The following is a 19,068-nucleotide window of genomic DNA, read 5'->3' as shown; positions in this document are numbered from 1 at the left end:
CTATTTGAACAAATGGAAGGAGCGTTGAGCCTGCTCAGTCCCTCTAGAGGCAAATATGACTGGAAAAGGTAACTAGTCATCCCTCATCAGGGATTTACCACAGTCCACCCAGGGAATCATTAAGAATGGTTATTGCTGGGCAACCCAAAGCACCTGCTTCCCAAAGGAGGTGCCTACGGCTACAGTACATTAAGCAAGTAGTACTGTGCAAATGTAGAAAGGACTAAGGGAAAGACACACGTGTTAGCGAGAGGGGACCTATGCTACAATGCCCATGATGCCAGGGATAGAACATGTGCTAGCAACTCATGGTAAAGGTATAGACCTGTCCATCGGACCGGCCGGGATAATGATAGGCCCAGGGCCTTTGGTTTGAAAAACTCAGATGCATTTTTTTTTCAGTGGGCTTGTCTTTTATGTACAGCATAACTTTTAGAATATTGACAGGACTGACCACCAGATTTGGTTGCAGGACCACACCCTGTAGAAAGACAGTTGCCTCAGTTTTGGAAGATGCCAGCAACAGCAAGTGAACAGCCTCCTATAGATGATATTATCCTATTCTTGCATCTTTATTTGTAACCGATTTTTCTTTGTTTGGAATGAGATACCCCAGAGTCTAGGACCCCTTGAAAAAATGGAGGATGACAGGGACTTTAAAAGTGAGATAGTGTACCAACTGCTAACTGCAATATGTCACAAAAATCTTTAACGTATTTTTGTAGATGAATCTTAGTGAAGGTGTCCAAGGACTCCAGAATGTCTCTACCTCCACCTGGCCATTGCTCAGAGGCCAAGCTCAAAATCTGAGTCCAACATGCTTTGTGTCTGCAATACTGAGTCTTGCCAAGCTAGGAGGAGAGAGAGAGAGAACCATGGCATATGTAGTTAATACTTCCTTGCTTTGCAGGAACAGAGGGAAAGGCATACAGCTGAGACTGGGGCCAATGATGTGCATTTCTAAGGTGAGTGGAGTTGTTCCCTGGAGAGAAGTCTTACTGACAGCAATCTGTCCTTCCACTCTAGATTGTCCCTCCACGTGGACCTCCCTTAGAGATATAAACTAATCTTTGGGCTGTTTGCAGAAGCACAGAGGAACCTAACAGCTTTGTCCGTTGATGTTAGATGCTGCAACCTTCTTGTCCATCCTGACTACATTGACCTTGCAGGCTCAGAGGGAAATGAGGGCTTGCTGTATTGTCCTCACTTTGAGGAGATAATATCTATACTCTGCAGTCACAGAATAAAGTTAAAGCGGAAAATTTTCCTTTAACAGTATACAATCTTGTCCCTGTGCAAGTAAACTGTGTGGGTTATGATACCTCACGTCATATAAGTCAATTCTTATACTCAACCTTTTGTAATTGTGGAAGTACAATACTCTCTATGAACAAATATCTGCATATGTATGCAGAATCTGTTATATGTATCTGTATTGTTATATGTGTATAGAGAGTAGCCAAATGACCATTGCCCCCACAGGCTTATCATCATCGAACCGACAGCCAGACAGGTTCTGAGATTGGGACAATAGTTACCAGAATATATTCTTCCTAAAAACAATAGCATAATCATTAGGCAACACTGTGAAGATCAGAATGCAGTTTATTTGACTTTCTCCCCCTTTCTCTTACTTTAAAATTGCTTCTTCCCTCAGTCCTTGTTGCTGTTTTATGGCCACAACATTGATGAGGACAGACCAACTAGCTTAATTTGGTGGTTAGAGTGCAAGGACATGATCCTTGACCATCTTTCCAGAACACTGCCAATTATCTTAGCCAAACCTAGAACACAGCTGCTGGGGATTTGACTCTTGTCTCTGCACAATTGTGCCCAAACCATTATGCAATACCTTTACTGCCTTTTGTAAACTTAAGGTGACAAGAAAAATAGAACATACCTATGCCATGACATACGCAGGTTTGACAATCCCAGTGTATATACAAACAAACAGAATTTTGTATTATGATAGCCCTGTCTGTATATCATTTACTAGTATTCTACTCTTGTGGTTTCACGGTATAATTTACATTCTGCAAGGGGAGTTGCTCCAAATAAAAGATCTTATAGCAGGTATTTCTCCTAAGGAGTAAAGGATGTCCTCCAACACAAATACGTCGATTACCACAACCTGCTCTCAACCTGACTCTCAAGTGACCATTGATGACTAGGTGAACAGGTGCTTTTATGGTATGCGTAGCCACTTAACAGGTGGTTTTTCTGAAAGTAATTATTCTCATTCTAATCCTTGAGGGTCTGTCCTTCATACATATGGAATATGAAGATGGATGAAGAGTTAGTCTCAATTCAGTGGAGGACTGTGGCATTTACACTTGCCAGTAGTGCTGTAGTACCGGAGATCGGTCTTGGTCTTTAGACTACTTTTTGAAGGTCGTGGTCTCATCTTAGACTTGACCACTTTTTTGGTGGACTTTTATTTTATTTTATTTCATGACCAGTCAAGACCACAACTTTAGGAATATACTTAAATTGCTCATGCAAAAAAAAAGGAGTGTTGAACAAAATAGTTAAGATGATTTCAGCTCCAATTGTTAGCATTTGTTTGCTCATGGAAATCAAAGAAAAATTCGGATACATACAATTAACCTCTGCAATGCCTTTTGATAATTTCATCAATACATTTCTCATGCTACACTTATACATACACACATACATATTCACAGTATGGCAATAAAAGTGGTGAATAAAGAGAAATCTTCACTTGTTTTGTGTGGGCATTTTGTGGAAATGTTGACCTTTTAGATCAATTTAAGAATGTCCTATGGTTTGCCTGTTCCATATTTTATAACAAGTGTGTCATGCAGTGTTGGATTGGTCTGGTCATGGTCTCAACCCCTGAAAGTTTTGGTCTTGTCTCAATTTCTATATACTCTTGGTCATGACTTGATGATGATTTAGGTGATATTGACTATAACACTGCCTGTCAGAGAGTCAAAACTCCCCCAAGTCAAATTGCTTCATATTATTCTGTAAACTTTTGCCTGCCTATACAGCCAGTGGGCTAAAAAGCTTAGAAATGTAGCAAAATGTTGGCATACCAACAGTTTGTAATCTCCCTAAATGACTAGAAATGAATATTTGAAGTGAAAACACTGCTTGTATTTAACTCCGTGTTTGCATTTAATTTCGATGTAATAAGTGATAACACTCAAGAGGCGGAAAACCGCAAAGCTATGTCAGTAATTTATTTGTTGGCAAACAACTTTCACTGTTACAACAAATATTAGTTATGAGATCATTCAACTTGGAACCCATACAAAAAGAATAAATAATTAGCAATAATATTGTAATAATAATCATGATCATAATAATTTAAAAAAAGAACCATAAAACAAACCCAGTGCCGTTTTATTTACTCCTGCCTAAAGTCTAGCTTTCTTTCCTCCAAGCTTGTTTTGCTGTCTTCAAACCAATAAACAGATAAATAAATAATTTCTCTCTTGGGGACATGGAGGGGGCTTGTGGGATACATGTGCAAGCTACACTTCATACACTTATGATTTTTTTCTCCTAAATAAGTAAACATTGGCTTTCCACATCGGACAGTGCTGCTGTGTGCAGAGTTTTCACATCTTCAGTACACATACATGGTGTAATCATGGCATTTCACAGGTGAAACCCACCCTTTTTCAAATAGTGGAAATTTTTTTTTTTAAGATTAGAGAATGACATTTATTATTCTTAGCTTTCTTTTTCTGTACAATCTTAACCAACACAGCAAGGTTATGTCAATTGGTAGAATATTTGGCAATAGAGAGGATATGCGTCATAAACCATTCTTGTGTTACTCCAAATATCTGATTTCTTTGTAATTTTTTTTCACCCCGGCTTGTGCCTAAAGGAAGAAAACACTTTATTCAAGAACAAATGAGATGAGACCCACTTCCAGCAAAGACTAAAACATAGCATTTCCATAGCAACTGTCTCTTTCACAACTTTGCCACTTCATTTCTCCTTTAGCTTTAAATCTACACAGTGGTAAAGTATATAGTAACAATTGATTTGCAAAATGTAAGTGAGAGTGGTGTCGCTATAAAAGGACCAAAATGAAGTGTGCGCAGGGTATATGCGTATTAATCAAGGAGTGCTTCACTGTCTCTGTATTTACGAAAGAGTGACGTGACAGATTGTTCCTTGCTCGTTCTGTCATCTACACGTGACCAGAACACATCATGACATTTCAGAAACAGTTTCCACAGACAAAAGGTTTGCAACTTAAAAAATTGAAAAATAAAAAGACTTGGTCATATGCAACATTTGTATCTGTATCTGTATTCTGTACAATACATAGAAACAGTTTGTGATTTCTTTATAATCCTTTGATAACTGAAAACTTTTACAGAAGAAAGGAGAAGAAACAGAACCCATTGTTGTTGTTTTTTTTTTTTTAAATTCAGTCTGTTGTATTATGATCTTCCTTCTTTGTTTTCAGTGAAATACACAGTAGCCGCAGTCACTACAACTTGCAGGAATGTTACACCAGCCCAGACACAACTCCAGTTTAGCAGATACGAACAGGAAGAGAATTCAGAACATCAGCGTGATATGGTTACAGTTCGGTTGCCCAATAAAATAGTTCTTGGGATGATCATAGTGAGGGCATATATCATACATCCTCCACTTGATTGGCAGGTAGTGGGGCAGGGCCTTGTTAAGGCCAGTTTATGGTGTAAACACCGGAGTTCCATATCCTGCTCTACCATTTGGAGAGTTGGAAACATCCCAGTACGTGTCTTTAAGAGTGAGACAGAGAGACAGACTTACAGACAAACAGACAGGCAGCTCCTTGAACCAGGGCTGAGGGACTTTACCCCTTTTGTGGTGGTAGTGGAGACTTATATGCTATGATCTGCTAGAGGTCCATATTGGGGGACTTGTAGGGCTACGGTCGATTCCAAATTAAAGTAACAGGTAGGGTGAAATTACAGAATCCCTCCCCCTTCCTCTCCTTTCCAGGTTTCAAGTTCTAATTCTGTTCGACAAAAAGTCTCTCAGAACCGCCCGTTCAGTCTGCACCACTTATGACAATACATTCGGTCCCTGCTTACATTTCTGACCAGCCAATTCTCTATCATATTGTCACGAACCATAGTTAATGTCACTCATCAGTCCAAAGGTGGGCCAGCTCAGTCCGTCAGTCAACAACACAGAATGTTTGCATTGGAAGGTTGGAAGTGTGAGAATGGGCTGGGGAGGGATAGAAGTCTTGTGATTGGCTCTATAGACTGGTGACCAGGTGGGAAGGGTCTACGGGCGGCTCCTCAGGCGACGAATCCGACTCGTCCTTGCTGCCGGACACCATGTATCCATCACTGCCACCACGGCCCATGTGGTAGTAGCTTTGCAGCTCGTGAAGGTGATTCCTGGAGCCCAGGTTTGGCATGCTCTTATAGTAGACGTCATCCAGCTCCGGAGCGGTGGCGCTCTTACATGGCTGCAGCTCCCCAGAGCTGTCTTCCTCTCCGTCTGTTAAACCGTTCATCTGCGCATCGGGAAGATCCGTCAGCACTGGCATGCTGGTGTACAGCGAGTCTCTGTGGTTAGGCGAATGTGTGTGCTCGTCAGTGTGCTCGTTGGTCAGCAGGGGGAAGAAGCTCTCGCTGGTCTCTTGGGGGATGCGCCGTGGCCTGGAGAAGCTGTGAGGGGGTGGCGGAGGTGGGGGGTGGCTGTCTGGTGGAGGAGGCCGTGGTGGCAGGAGCGGAGCGTTGGACTCCTCTCTGATGATCTCCAAACCTAGGTTCTCCTCATGAGGGAAGGCTGCAGGGTTGTCTAGCACCATGGGACCGTTGTCCTCTTTACCACTGCCCACACACCCGCCAACTCCACTGCTGCTGCTGCTGCTGCTACCTCCTGCCATGCTCCCTGAAACACCCAGGCAGGGATCATAGTTAGAGCATGATTCAAATCAATCTTACAAGGAGCAGTGTTATTGGTAGTGTGGTGTCATGCAGTGATATTTTCAACACACAAAAGTTTAGTTATTAAAGTGTCTATAATCTATTGTTTTTAGTTTTTTTATTAGCAGTAGATAAAGTGTACTATGTGTGTTGTGGGGTTGTTTGTACAAACCCTCAGAAAATCTTTTGGCTTTTTTGATCTCATTGTTTTGGTTTTCCAGCCTAAAACTAAACTTTTTTTAAATTTATTTTTTAAGCTCAGCACTCTCATCAACATTGTTTCCCAGTAGCAGCAGGCAGCTGTGTTCTGCAAAAAAATAACACAAAACCACTGTGCCTTCCCAACCTAAGCACCAAATGGCACTCTGGCAAATTTAGCAACTAGCTGGTAAATAGAATGGAGCATTTGGAAGCTTAAGAGCCAAATATTTTCTGGAGTTGGTAGAGATCAACTAAAAGCAGAGTGATTATTTGACTTGAATTCGCCAGGTGGTTAGAAACACAACTCCAAATAATTAGTAATGTTTATCAGTGTCTGCAAGATTTTAAATAGGCCACCAAGGAGGCTACCATTTTAACAAGTCAAAGAGTGATGCAGCCCTTTCTTCTAGAAATTGTTTACAGTATATGCAACTAATTTGAAATGGCAAATGTTCTTTCTTAGGGAAACATAATGCAGAGCGAATTATGTTTTCTATTAATATAATAAGAAAATGCTGCTTATTAAAGGGTCTTGTTCATTTGTAACGAGTATACATGTCTATCAATAATAGGACTGGGCGCTATTATGGTATTACGGTTGACTAGAGTATTTAGAAATCCTGAATGTATGTTTTTCAATACAGTTGTTAATACTGGTGCTCTTCTTTCTATTAAACTCCCTGTAGGTAGTGCACAGCATACACCACCAGAGCTCAGTCTCTAGTCTCTACTGATGGAACAGGCAGCTGAGCTGAAATACACAGCAACACCTAGTGGTGTAAGGATAAGTTACAGGACTGTAAACAGCCTGCAGCCAACAACAGCAGAGAGAGACCATGGGGATTAACGGCATGATAGAGCTTCATACCTATGCTATCGTACAATTGAAATTTTATGAACATATTAAATATTAACAACCCCCCAAGCTTAATCAATGGTACACATGTTGTCAGCAACACGTCTACAAATCACATACACAACAAAGTTTGATGACCTCTTCTGGCTTGAAAATTTGTGAGGCACAGAAGTGTTTGCACACCCAGCTTGGTTATGTGCTTTATAAGTAGTTTCCTTGTTTAGATAAACCAAACATGTGTGCTGTTTAAACCTGAAATAATATCAATAAACCCACTGACCTCCATTGGCCATGCTGCTGTTGACCAGCTTGTTCATCAGGTTGTGGTTGCGCTCGGTGGTGGCTCTCTCATGGTTGTTGAGGTAGGATGGGATATAATTGGATGTCAGCTCCTTGAGGATCTTCTTCTCCAGGGTCGTCTCCTTGTGGTTGCTGTGTGTGCCATAGCCGCCACTACGGTCCAGAATCTGGACGCAGTCACTCAAGTACTCACTGCTGGCCATACTGTAGTTGTTGGCATGGTTCCCATTAAGAGGGAGTGTATCCATAACACTGGAGTCTCTTGCGTTGTTCAGGATGCCCTCTGAGGAACAAATAATTTTGTTAAAAAAAGTCATAATTATTAGGATTCTTAAATAAACGAAGTGGATTTCTCAGAAGAGAGATTTTAATTATTGTTTGAGATCATAGTGTGTGCTGTGAATTGAGGATTAACAAGAAGCAATGATAATTTTCTTGGAAGAAAAAAAATGCTTCAAGCGTCCATAATTCATTTAAGGGAAACCTCTAAAGTACTTTCTTTTCTCAATTACTGCCAGCACTACACAAAGAATAGTTAGAATTTTGCTGCAACATAAAATAAATGCTTTGAAGCGACATTTAAAGTTGTGACATAGTGAGTAATTTTAAGGGCAAACCTATTGCATCTAAATTTTAACTCAAATGTCAATATGAACATTTCATTAACAATATTTCAATTCAATAAGAGTCAGTGGTAATGTTTGTTTTGGTTACAATGCCATCAAGAAAATAGCATTTTGTGGAACAGGAATCTAAAATTGTATGGCAAACCAAATAAGACAAGAGTATTTGGACAGAAAAAGTTTTAGCCAAACAAAAAACTACTATTTGGATGCAGATCAGACTGAAAATGTTCAGAGTGCTTTGGAAGTGAGAAAAGAGAGAAGAAAGTCGATGTTATTGAAGTAGTTGAGTATTAATTTAGCCCATACTTGTGTCTCGGTACGGTGCTAATGGACAGCATGAGGGAGAAGAGAGAAAACAGACAGACGTGAGTTCATACATCGAGTGAAACAACTTTCAGCAGCTCCAAAAAAAAGAAAGAAAAAAATCAACAGTTGCGACAGTAATTGGAGGCATGATGAAAAATGTCGAACAAAGAAACCCTGTCTGATACTCAATATCAAAGTCTGCTTTTCAGGGCCTTATTGTTAACTGGCTGCTAGCGTATGCTTCATTATTTATTAACCACAGAGAAAACATAAAAACACCTTACATTTAAAAACATAGTATATATATAGTAGCATGCACTGAGACAAGCAATACAAGTCCCAACTGACACATACAAAATGACATTCAAAATAAAGCACACACTGTGTAAAAGAGAACATTAACACAAACTAGTGCAGATACTTCATGGCTCCCAAGTAGCTTATAAAAGACACAGTGAATGTGCAACAAGTAACATATAGTGTGCATCTACAGCATACAATAAATCAGCATGTGAACTTGTTATGCTGTTTTGATAAATCATCACCAGAATTTCATCTCCACATTTATGTGCCGAAAGAACTGCGCAGTGGGTGTCCTTTGTGAAGGATTATTGCAGTGTGATTGATCGCCTCACTTGGGAGCCATAATAAGGCTAGATCACATATGCAGCAAAAAGTGTACCACAGTTGCAAACAGTTAGAAATAACCATGCAAAAATAAATTTGATGTAGTGAAAAAAATAACTCTAAGCTACAGAAGCCCTGAGAGCCATGCGAAAAATTATTTTTGCAGACAAGGTTTGCCAAAACCAAAGCTTATTTCCTAAGTAGAGGATAATATCTCTTACTTAATATTTTCTACATGATAACATCCCAAACATAGGAGATAACATCTGATATGTAGGAGATGATATCTCATAAGAGGAAACATCACCAACATAGGAGATAATATTTAATTTGGGGGAGATAACATCCTGTACATAGGACATAATATCTCATACCTCCTACATAGGAGATATCATTTCAAACATAGGACATAATATCTCATACCTCCTACATAGGAGATAATATATGTAGGAGAGAACATCCTATACCAATGAGATAATATTTCACATGTAGGAGATAACATCCCATATACATAGGAGACACTATCCTGGATGTAGGACATAACATTTCTTTAGTTGGAAATAAACTGTTTGATTTCGGCCAACAATGACTGCTTTTTTTTTTTTGCCTCTTAGGTCTTCTGTACCAATCTAACTTTCTGAATGTATGTTTATAATAGGAACAGCAGGCACACCTTGGGTGTTGTACATGCCCACGGCTGGGTTGTTATAGACTGCCGAGTCCCCCAGGAGAGTGTTATAAGGATTGTTAGTACCATGGGGACGAAGGAGAGCATTAGTTATAAGATGATTAGCCATGGCTCCTGGTACAGGCAGATAGAGAAAGAGAGAGGAAGAGCAACAGCCAAGTCGAGAGAGAGGAACAGAGAGGAAAAGCAACAGCCAAGTCAAGAGAGAAAAAGATAGAAGCACTCGAGGAAATAAAAGGTAGAGCAGAGAGAGAGAGAGAGGGGTTGAAGAGGAGAGCATGTAGACGTTGCAGAGTGGAGGTAAGCGAGAAGGAAAAAAAGAGGAAGGGAGAGTGAGATGGAAAGTGAGTGTGTGGAAGAAGGAGGGAGAGAAGAGGACAAGTAAATCAAACAAGCAAACATAGTTTGAGGTGAAAGCCAAGAAAAAAGCTTGACAAGTCATTCTTGCAGCCACTGCATACAGGCCGAGGGAGGGGACGAGACAGACAGAGAGAGACAGAGAGAGAGACAAAGAGAGAGAAGCATGGCTGGAGAAGATTGTGCTGCAGTTCAATACGCTTGAGCAGAGCAGCATGACTACAGGATAGTTAATGGACAAAGAGGCTACAAAAAAAGTTCTCAGCGCATTTTCTCCTAGGTGGGAGACAGATCATGTACACATAAAGACACTGCAGAAAAACAGAAGACGAATGACCACGACAGTTCTTATACATTCATCCCCATGTTGTATTCTCTGCTCTATCGCACAACACACTACCTCTACCGCTCCTAAGTCTGTAAATATGTCATATAGCTTCAAAACATAGGTGAGAGGGGGAAAATACAGACACTAAAATGTCTCTGTGTCTTTTTTTTTTAAAAAAACGTACTGTCAATATATATAGCTAAAAGAAAATTTCACTTCTTAGTTTTCTAATTCCCAGATCTAATGTTTAAAGGTACCAAATTTAAGTCGATATCAGTAAAACTTCATTACTATTTTTTTTCTTTTTTTTTATCACAAGGGTTGTTTAAATATTCTCATTAAATAATATTGATATAAAAATATCAAGGTAAAAAAGTCAGGGTGGGACCACATGGCTAATTTGCACCTATGGTCCCAACACAACTGAAAAAAGACAAAAGAAATGTTATTAGACATATTAATTTCTTCAAACTGTACTTCAGAGTTGAAATGAACACATTCTTTCTCTATTTTACTTTCTCTTCATTACAACAAGTCAATCTTCTATCAGAATATCCAATTTATTCCAACCCATCCTTATTCACTAAGCCGCAGTACATAGTCATTTGAAATCTACTGGCTAAGTAGCTCTCTCTGCACCATACTTTAAAGTGTGAGAGAAGGAGGGGGTGGAGGGGGGTCTTAAGCCCTGCCTCACTAAGTGTGTGATAATTCAGGCGCTGACACACACCGTGTCTGCTTTAGCATCAATCTGTCATGCTAACAGCTTATTAGTGGCCTGAAGGAAGCGAGGGCCACACCTCGACTTAGAGACTAACAAATGGCAGTGGATGTGTGTGCGTGCGTGCCACTCTGTGTGTATGCATGTGTGTGTGTGTGTGTGTGTGTGTGTGTGTGTGTGTGTGTGTGTGTGTGTGTGTCAAAACGTCTAGCCATTTGGGTGTCTATGTCCTCATTACCCTAGCTCTCAGACAGCTATACTCATGGAATCCATTCTTACAGTGACTACCTCCAGAGGGACAGCTAAAGACAGCTCTGAATATGGTGGAAATACAGTGAGCTAAGCCTGATACACATTAGTCTTCATATAATGAGATGTACATACATTATATTGCAAAACTTTGCTCTGCTTTATTGTGCATTTCCAGTTCTGTGGTAAAAACAGAGACACTGTGTGTTTTAGGAATGGCACCTTCACCTGAAGTGAAACAATTATTAAGCCAATGCAACTATTGATCATTTAAAGGTCCCATATTATGCTCATTTTCAGGTTCATATTTGTAATGTTCATATTTGTTAGTAAAAAATCATTATTTTTCTCATACTGTCTGCCCGTGATATACCTATATTTACCCTTGGTCTGAAATGCTCAATTTTAGTGCCTGTCTCTTTAAGTCCCTTCTCCCAAAGAAGTCCAGTCTGCTCTGATTGGTCAGTGTTTCTGGGTCTTCCACATCTGCACTCTTAGTAGCCCCTTTTACACTGTCTGTTGAAGGCAGGAATATCGCACTGTTTGTTTAAAGTGGGAATATTGCCCTGTTATGCCACCTTTCTGGTTCTCCGGCTCTGATTGGCATTGAAGGAAACAATGGGTGAACATGCTTATTGTAGCTCCTTAACCTGCGAAATGCAATGACGCACCACCACTAAATACCGTTCGTCTCCAGCCAAACAGCACTTAAACCTTGATCCGAATGAGTCTGTACTGAGTTTGAAAGAGAGACTGAATAAGTAAGAATTAAATAAAAAGGAAGTAACCATTGTAACGTTTTCATGGGCCTCCATGGTACTTTCTACTATTTACTAACTGTAACCTGTTATTGCTATATTAGGCCATTGATACTCTTTAGAAAGTGCTGCAAACGCATATGTGAAATGTCACACCAGAGGTTGACACTATGGTGTTGAACACATGCTTTTTTGCTTCCACAATGTCGGCATGCTGTCTAAAATTACACAATGGAGCGACATGATGCCACCGTTGTTACTTTCCATAAAAATGCAAAAAAGGCACAAAAAACAAAACTTCATAGTGAGCTGTATAGCATCAACTCTTTGCAACTGCAGCCAGGGAATGGCTATTATAACACTGTAGCAGCACTTTCTACATTTGTGACATCACAACATCACGGAAGTCCTGATGGCTCATTTAAAGGCACAGTTGCTAATATGGACCGTGTGCAGTTCTCTGTGAATTGAGTGTTTTCATACTTTGAAAGTATTTATACAGCACACATACCTTCTTTATAATATGAAAAAGACATTTAAACCTGACTTTTTACAATATGGGACCTTTAAAGTACCATAGTAAAGTGTGGTGTTCTTTAAGACTTGCACAAATGTATCTTACAGAATTTGTCTCCCACAAATGCTTCAAAAGATAACTATCTTTGGAGAAAGGAATATAGAAGCCCTCTGTGGCTAAGTCAACTCTGCACTTTGTAGATTTATAATAGGACCACAAACTGGTTGATATTTCAGTTTTGACAAGAGTCTGCTCCTAACTCTCCCTCCTGTAAAGTCATCCTTTGAGGCAGCAAAGAAAAAAGTAGCAAGTGATATTTACACTCGACACTGCTAATCTTCCTCTCTACAAGAACACAGTACCATTATCAAGAGTTTGGACTCCTACCACTTTACTAAATGACAGCGTATGCTGCCTGAGCCTCCAGCTATTAATATAGTAGATATGGTGACAGTGATGAGGATGCAAATGGTAGGTATCCCGTGGTTACCTCTGTTGAGCGTGGCGGAGCTGTTGATGTCTCCAGTGATGAAGGAAGACTCCTGTTTCCTCACAGTGTCATTCCACATCCGTCTGATACGACTCTATACACAGGAGAAAAGAAGCAAGAGATAGAGAGAGGGGGAGAAGAAGGAAGAGAAGGTATGGGCAAAGGCACGGAGGAGTGGAAATGATGGAAGGGAGAAGGAATAAAAGAAGGAAGGAGTGGGAGCAAGTCAAGGGAGGGAAGACATGATGACAAAAGAGGGAAAAAATATGGTAAGAAACATAACATATGAGGGTATGATGTCCAAAACGAGGGCAAATTAGTGCAGGAGAGGCCAAAAAGGAAAAAGCAAAGCAACGGCCAGCAGGAGAGAGACAGGTGGGGAAAAAAAATCACCCGTCAATGCCATTTATACTCCATCTTCCTATGTGTCAGCATCAATATGCGAAGGTGTAAGTCAGGGTTTGGGCTATCTCACTTTCCACATTTTAACTCTGCACATTTATAGTATTCAAACTTCATCACACATTAACAGTTTTTTTCCATCAAATTAGCTTACAATGAAATTGAAACCATGAGCCAAAATCTAATCAAAAGTGACAGCCCAGTCACCAGAAGAAAATGTTGGTATTGTATGTGCAGAAATACATGGGGCATGGACCCGACATGTAGGCAAAGTGTTGATTTTTAACTTTTACACAGCGTCACTATGTGTATTGAGTTTTATAAAGTGATAATGCAGTTGGTTATGGAGATTTTGGACGCCTAGGTTAAATTAACTGGTACTGAATTAATTAACTTGATCGTTTAACAGGATGCATTGATTTGATCGATTTATTTTAATGTGAAATGTAAAAACATCCACAAGGTCGCTCTGCTGCTTCGCATTGCCTCTGGTAAAAGAAGTTATTAATATTCAGCATTTTTAAACAGATTATATTTATTTTTTACACAGTTCTATGTAATTTTTACCTGTTGGAAGGCAGCGGAGCCACACGTGGAAAATAATAAATAGTCAAGTCATATCAAATAAATGTTGAAGCACAGTGTATGTAGTCAGTGCAGAGATGCCTGCCAAGCTGCAGACCACTGTTTGAGACAACAAAAAAAAGTTGTTTTTTAGCTTGTTTTCAGCATCTTTTTAGGCAGCAAACAGGTGTTTTTTAGGTACCAATATATCTGTTTTTTTCTGCAGCTTTTCAGCCCCAGAAGTGGAGTTTTTTCAGCAACCCATTGCTCTTTCTCCAGTATCTTTTCAGCCTCCAGTGTGGGTTTTCTATGGCGACTTCTGATTGTTTTTCCATCAGGAAGATCGCTACAAAACGTGATGTTTTTTTAATGAGATATTATTGTGATTTCGCTGGAATATTGGCACGAAAAGTATTTTTTCAAAACCAGGTATTTAAAGCCAAAACATAATCTTTTCCTAACCGTCGTTTTTGTGCCTAAACTCCAAATGCATGTTAGGGATGGGAAATATATATACATTACATACATTCCCCCACCCATCCACCGCTGTTATTTTGTATCTGCGGAGTTCCGGATCCTGACTATTTGGTCTCATTTAGAAACCTTGGCGCAGCAGTGCAACTTGAGCTCTTATTTTTATCCAGCTTATGGTGAATATATCTTCACGTTTAACAACACTTTGGTAACTGTTTAACTTTCTGCTAACTGCTAACATCTAATTATTGACAACAGTGTCCTTGACTGTTGACCAGAAGCTCTCAGCAAAAACATCAGCACCTCCAGCCCGAGACAGGTCGCATGCTTTAGAATAAAACCACCAGTGGTTCTGTTTTGATTTATTTCATTATATGCTTTATTTAATTTATTTAGAACTTCCTTTAACTTTATTACATAACAGAAGCAACTTGATTTAACTTTACACTAACACTTTTTTTTAGCATTTTTGTAGTCTATAGTTTATATTAGAGAGAGAGATATATATTGTGTATCGCGATATAGCCCAAAAATATTGTAATATTATTATAGGCCATATCATGTCAAAACATAAAGTTTTAATGTATCTATAATATAATAAATAAATAAAATATATTTGTAACGTATCTGTGTTTTGAAGAAACGTACAATGCCAACATTTTTTTCTCCATTGATTGGGTTGAAAGTGAACATCGATAACCCAAAACCCTCATGGCGTGCTCTGGCCTCACCTGAGAGTCTGCTGTGCTGTAGCGTCCAGGTGTGCAGGCAGGTAAGCTCACCTGTGAGCCTGTGGAGTAGCGGCCCGGCGTCCGTGAGGTGGTGGTCTTACTGGAGGAGGAGATGGAGGTCTCCACGCTCTTGCCGCTGCAGCAGTGAGTACGCAGACATTTGCCATACTCTTTACGCACCTGGGCGGGGGGAGGTGGAGAAAGTTACACACAGACACACTATGCACATAAAAAAAGCAGAAAAGCACATATGACAGAACAGGAATTGACTGATGTTCCACTTTTAACTTTATTAAAGTATATTTTTTAAAATGTCATACCATGTTAAAAAACACACTGCATTGGCTTAACTTGATTTAGTGTTCCTCTTAACTTCTCCTTGTTCTCAAATTCCTTGTGCAAACACTAACTCCATAAAAATTTAGACGTTAACGGATTAACTTTATAAACTTCCCCTCCCATCAACATCCACCCCAAATGTTATTACTGCCCACACATCCATCTGAAACGGACATACTCCTGAGGGAGACATATGATGCACTTGTACACACAGAAACATCTGCATTTAGATCCCAATCAAGTTAGAACAAATAGGACTGTAATTGCTTTTTAACAAGCTTGTTGGACTAGCAGACGTGTTTTGCCACATGCTCTGTTTGAACAGCTGTGTGGTGAGTTGCTCCATGCATCTTGGGAGAAACCATGTTGGGTCACAGCCAAAGAAAACCTCAGCACTGTTCTGAGGACATCTCTCAAGATACCTGATCCCATGGCCGAACACATACTTAAGTACATCGCATACACACACACACACACACACACACACACACACACACACTGCACTTGTTTACTGGTCGTACACTTAAAACTAACAACTCTCTGCGGGACAGCAGCCAGACCAGAGTATTAAGCATTTGATGAATTTTCTTTCCATATCCTACTCCCCCTCTGTACTCCCAGGCACTGACAGTGTGTGGGAGACTCTGTAAAAATATCCCAGGATGTGTAGGCTCTTCCTGGAAGCCGCATATAATTCAAATATTTTCAAAAAAGGTGATACATATGTACTCACAAATGCCTCTAATCCTTGTGGCCAACCAAACCTTAATATATATAAAGAAGGTAATCTTCGCACAATAAAAAAATCAGCGTATAAATTTAAATATTCAAATTAGTACATTTTCTGAATTTAGCATTTTCTGATTAAGAAATGGGATATGCCGGTATTATTTAGGTTTTCAGGTCAGATTTGGGCATGTATACAGCCAGCATTTGGGATATGCATTTTATTTGGGTTTTTAACTGCAGTTGGCCTCTTATCTGCTTACAGTTGGCTCTGTGTGTTGTCATGGATACGTTGTACACAAACCAACTCGCCAAAAGTTTCCAAGGGTGTGGTACAGATGCATTCAAAGAAATTGCAAATATCACCATCAGGACATTAATTTCTTTGTCTACCTGCCACTGTGGCTGATGGATTTCAAAATCTAACAGCCACTCAGTGGATCACCAGAATTTTTTGGCTGGTGAGAGAAGCAAATCATGCAGCCACTTGTTATTTTACCAGCATTTGGCTGGTGCAAATTTCCACCCCTAATCGCAGCACCGACCTTTTCAAGAAAGAAGGAAAAAGGGAGTCCAACAAGTCTGCCACTGGTAGGAAAGTGCGAAAAAAATCCTACTTTGATGCAAAGATGAAAATGACAAGCGTCTCCAGCTGTTCTACTCTTCCATATTTTGACAGGATAAACGACGTTTTAGGGCATGTTAATCGGAGTATGCAAAGCTGCATGTAAACGGATGTGTTAGTTAAATATTCATTTTCATTAGTCATGTAAACAGCTTAGCAGGGACACTGTCTTTTTCGGAATAAGGGCACAAACTGGAGTATTTTGTGTAAACGTACTCAGTGTGAGCAAGGTTGTTGTATTAAATCAGAGAAATCATCTGCAATACACTGCCACTTAGACATCAAAATAAATATATATTTTGTCCGTGTGTGTCCAAACTTTAAAACAAATAGGAGCTAAATATTATCAAAGTTTTGAAGAAGCTATTTCAGGCTTGATGACCCCGCCTGATGATGAAAAATACTGTTTTGTTACCTGCTGCCACAAGGCGAGACAGACAGTGAGAGACGGTGAGGCAGTCAGTGTGAAAAAGCGAGACAGTTGAGCAGCCAGGTGGGTAACTGAATGACCAATCAAATCCTGTGACAGCTCAACAGATATTTTTGGTGTCCCCGCTGAGCAATGCTAGCACGTGTCTATTTCTGCACAGCTTTGTCGATGTTTGTCTCCCTCACCTTCTTCTGCAGGATGCAGTGAAAGATGAAGATGAACATGCCCTGCAGAGAGTTGAAGATGGTGAAAAGGTAGGCCATGATGACGGTGCTCTCGTTGATGTACATCAGGCCAAAAGCCCAGGTCAGACCCAGCAGACACAGCAGGGCTATGGCCCCGATCACCCAGGACCTTGAAGAAGAGAAGGGGAAATAAGTGAGACAGAGAAATGCTGTATGTCCCCATTAGCTAAAATTTCTTTAAATGTCCTACATTCATGATAGTATCATAATTTTTAACACCCAAGCCTCAGCAAGAAAATGAAGCCAATGCTTAAGTGTCAAAAACTTCAGTTCCTCTAATGGCCACCTGGCTCCAAAAGCAAAGCTCCAAAAGCAAGTCACTGTCCTACAAAAAATGGTTTTAATCTCTATAGCAATTTTTTTTTCCTTTTTTTTTTTTTTTTGTACATAACTCACCCCTGAAAATGTTATTAAGGCTTTAAGTTACACATAATTAAGGGCTTGGTAGCTTTGAGTGCCACACGTTGACAAGTTGCTAACACAGCAACAATGATGATTACGTAATGTAACCGATAACCACAGATTCACACAGTGGCATAGTTATAACTGTCACTATTTAAGTGTTCTCACTTCATGAAAATTGCAACATTTTGGTTGCCTAAAAGAGTCAGTGTTTGGTTGCACTAACATAGCCTCAATGGACTCGTACATTCAGTTTTTCCAGTAAACACATTTTGTGTTAATGGTTTTAAGTCTGTGATAAAGGTTAACCATGGCTATAAAAGCACCGTGCTAACCAAGCAAGCAGCTAGCATTAGAGCTATCTCTACTCCCCCCAAATATGGTCATTTCTGGCTTCGAAAATACATGGTGGTAACAGCAGAAATGGGAGTCCTCAAACCAATGGAAGACACTTGATAAAAAAAAGTCTTGCTGAGTGTTCGGTTGTACTAACAGACCCTCAAAGGAGTCGTATATATTAATTTCTCCAGTAAATACATTTTATGTTAGTGGTTTTAAGCCTGTTTTTAAAATGATCATGTTTGTTTGGTTACTTCCTAATTCTGTGCAGAATCATTCTCTGAACACATGTGGAGGCGTGTCATTTTCAACTTTGCCTTTCATTGTGATCCCCTGCTGCCACCCATCTGTATTCACTCAACAATCAGTATTGGGTGACACCCACTGCCACGTTTATAAATTGTTTGCTTGGTTCTTGCTCTCCCTTTTGCACCCTGATGAAGACCACAGTGTTGAAACCAGTCAGTGTTTAATGCTGATAGCAATGTCCTGAATAAGGGTTTTTTAACCTAACTTAACTGCATTTGTCCCTTCTCCACCCATGAGTGCCTGAATTTTGTTTTTAACTCCCATGTGCTGAGCCTTTTCTTCACAAGCACCTGTGTTTTTTCTTGCGTTTCATATGACAAAGATAGTTTTCAAGCACAGTCCTCTCATTTTCCAATCCAACATTATGATTGCCAAACTTAAGGCTTAAAAACAGAAGTCCACAAACTAATGGGTGATGTCACAGGGGCTATGTCCACTGTTCTAATCTATGGCCATGCCACATAATATTGCAGGATTCAGTGTAAGAAGGATATCATGAGAGGCTTGTCTCTTTTCCTGGATCAGAAAAGCCATTCAGCC

At 39.9% G+C, this 19,068-nt stretch overlaps 1 protein-coding gene across 1 annotated transcript in view; it reads right to left on the bottom strand.

The window, feature by feature from the left end:
• Positions 1-3,197: 3,197 nt before the first annotated feature.
• adgrl3.1 (adhesion G protein-coupled receptor L3.1) overlaps positions 3,198-19,068 on the bottom strand; it is a 177,674-nt gene continuing 161,803 nt past the window's right edge. Inside the window, 7 exon segments of the mRNA XM_042484864.1 lie at positions 3,198-5,883; positions 7,256-7,558; positions 8,208-8,225; positions 9,508-9,636; positions 12,943-13,036; positions 15,114-15,293; positions 17,419-17,587. Of these exon segments, the coding sequence (XP_042340798.1) occupies positions 5,240-5,883; positions 7,256-7,558; positions 8,208-8,225; positions 9,508-9,636; positions 12,943-13,036; positions 15,114-15,293; positions 17,419-17,587 (1,537 nt within the window). The 3' untranslated portion in view covers positions 3,198-5,239.

This window comes from Plectropomus leopardus, chromosome 4, assembly GCF_008729295.1.
Source record: "Plectropomus leopardus isolate mb chromosome 4, YSFRI_Pleo_2.0, whole genome shotgun sequence".
NCBI classification, from domain to species: domain Eukaryota; kingdom Metazoa; phylum Chordata; class Actinopteri; order Perciformes; family Serranidae; genus Plectropomus; species Plectropomus leopardus.
This window is presented reverse-complemented; position numbering and strand designations above follow the sequence as displayed.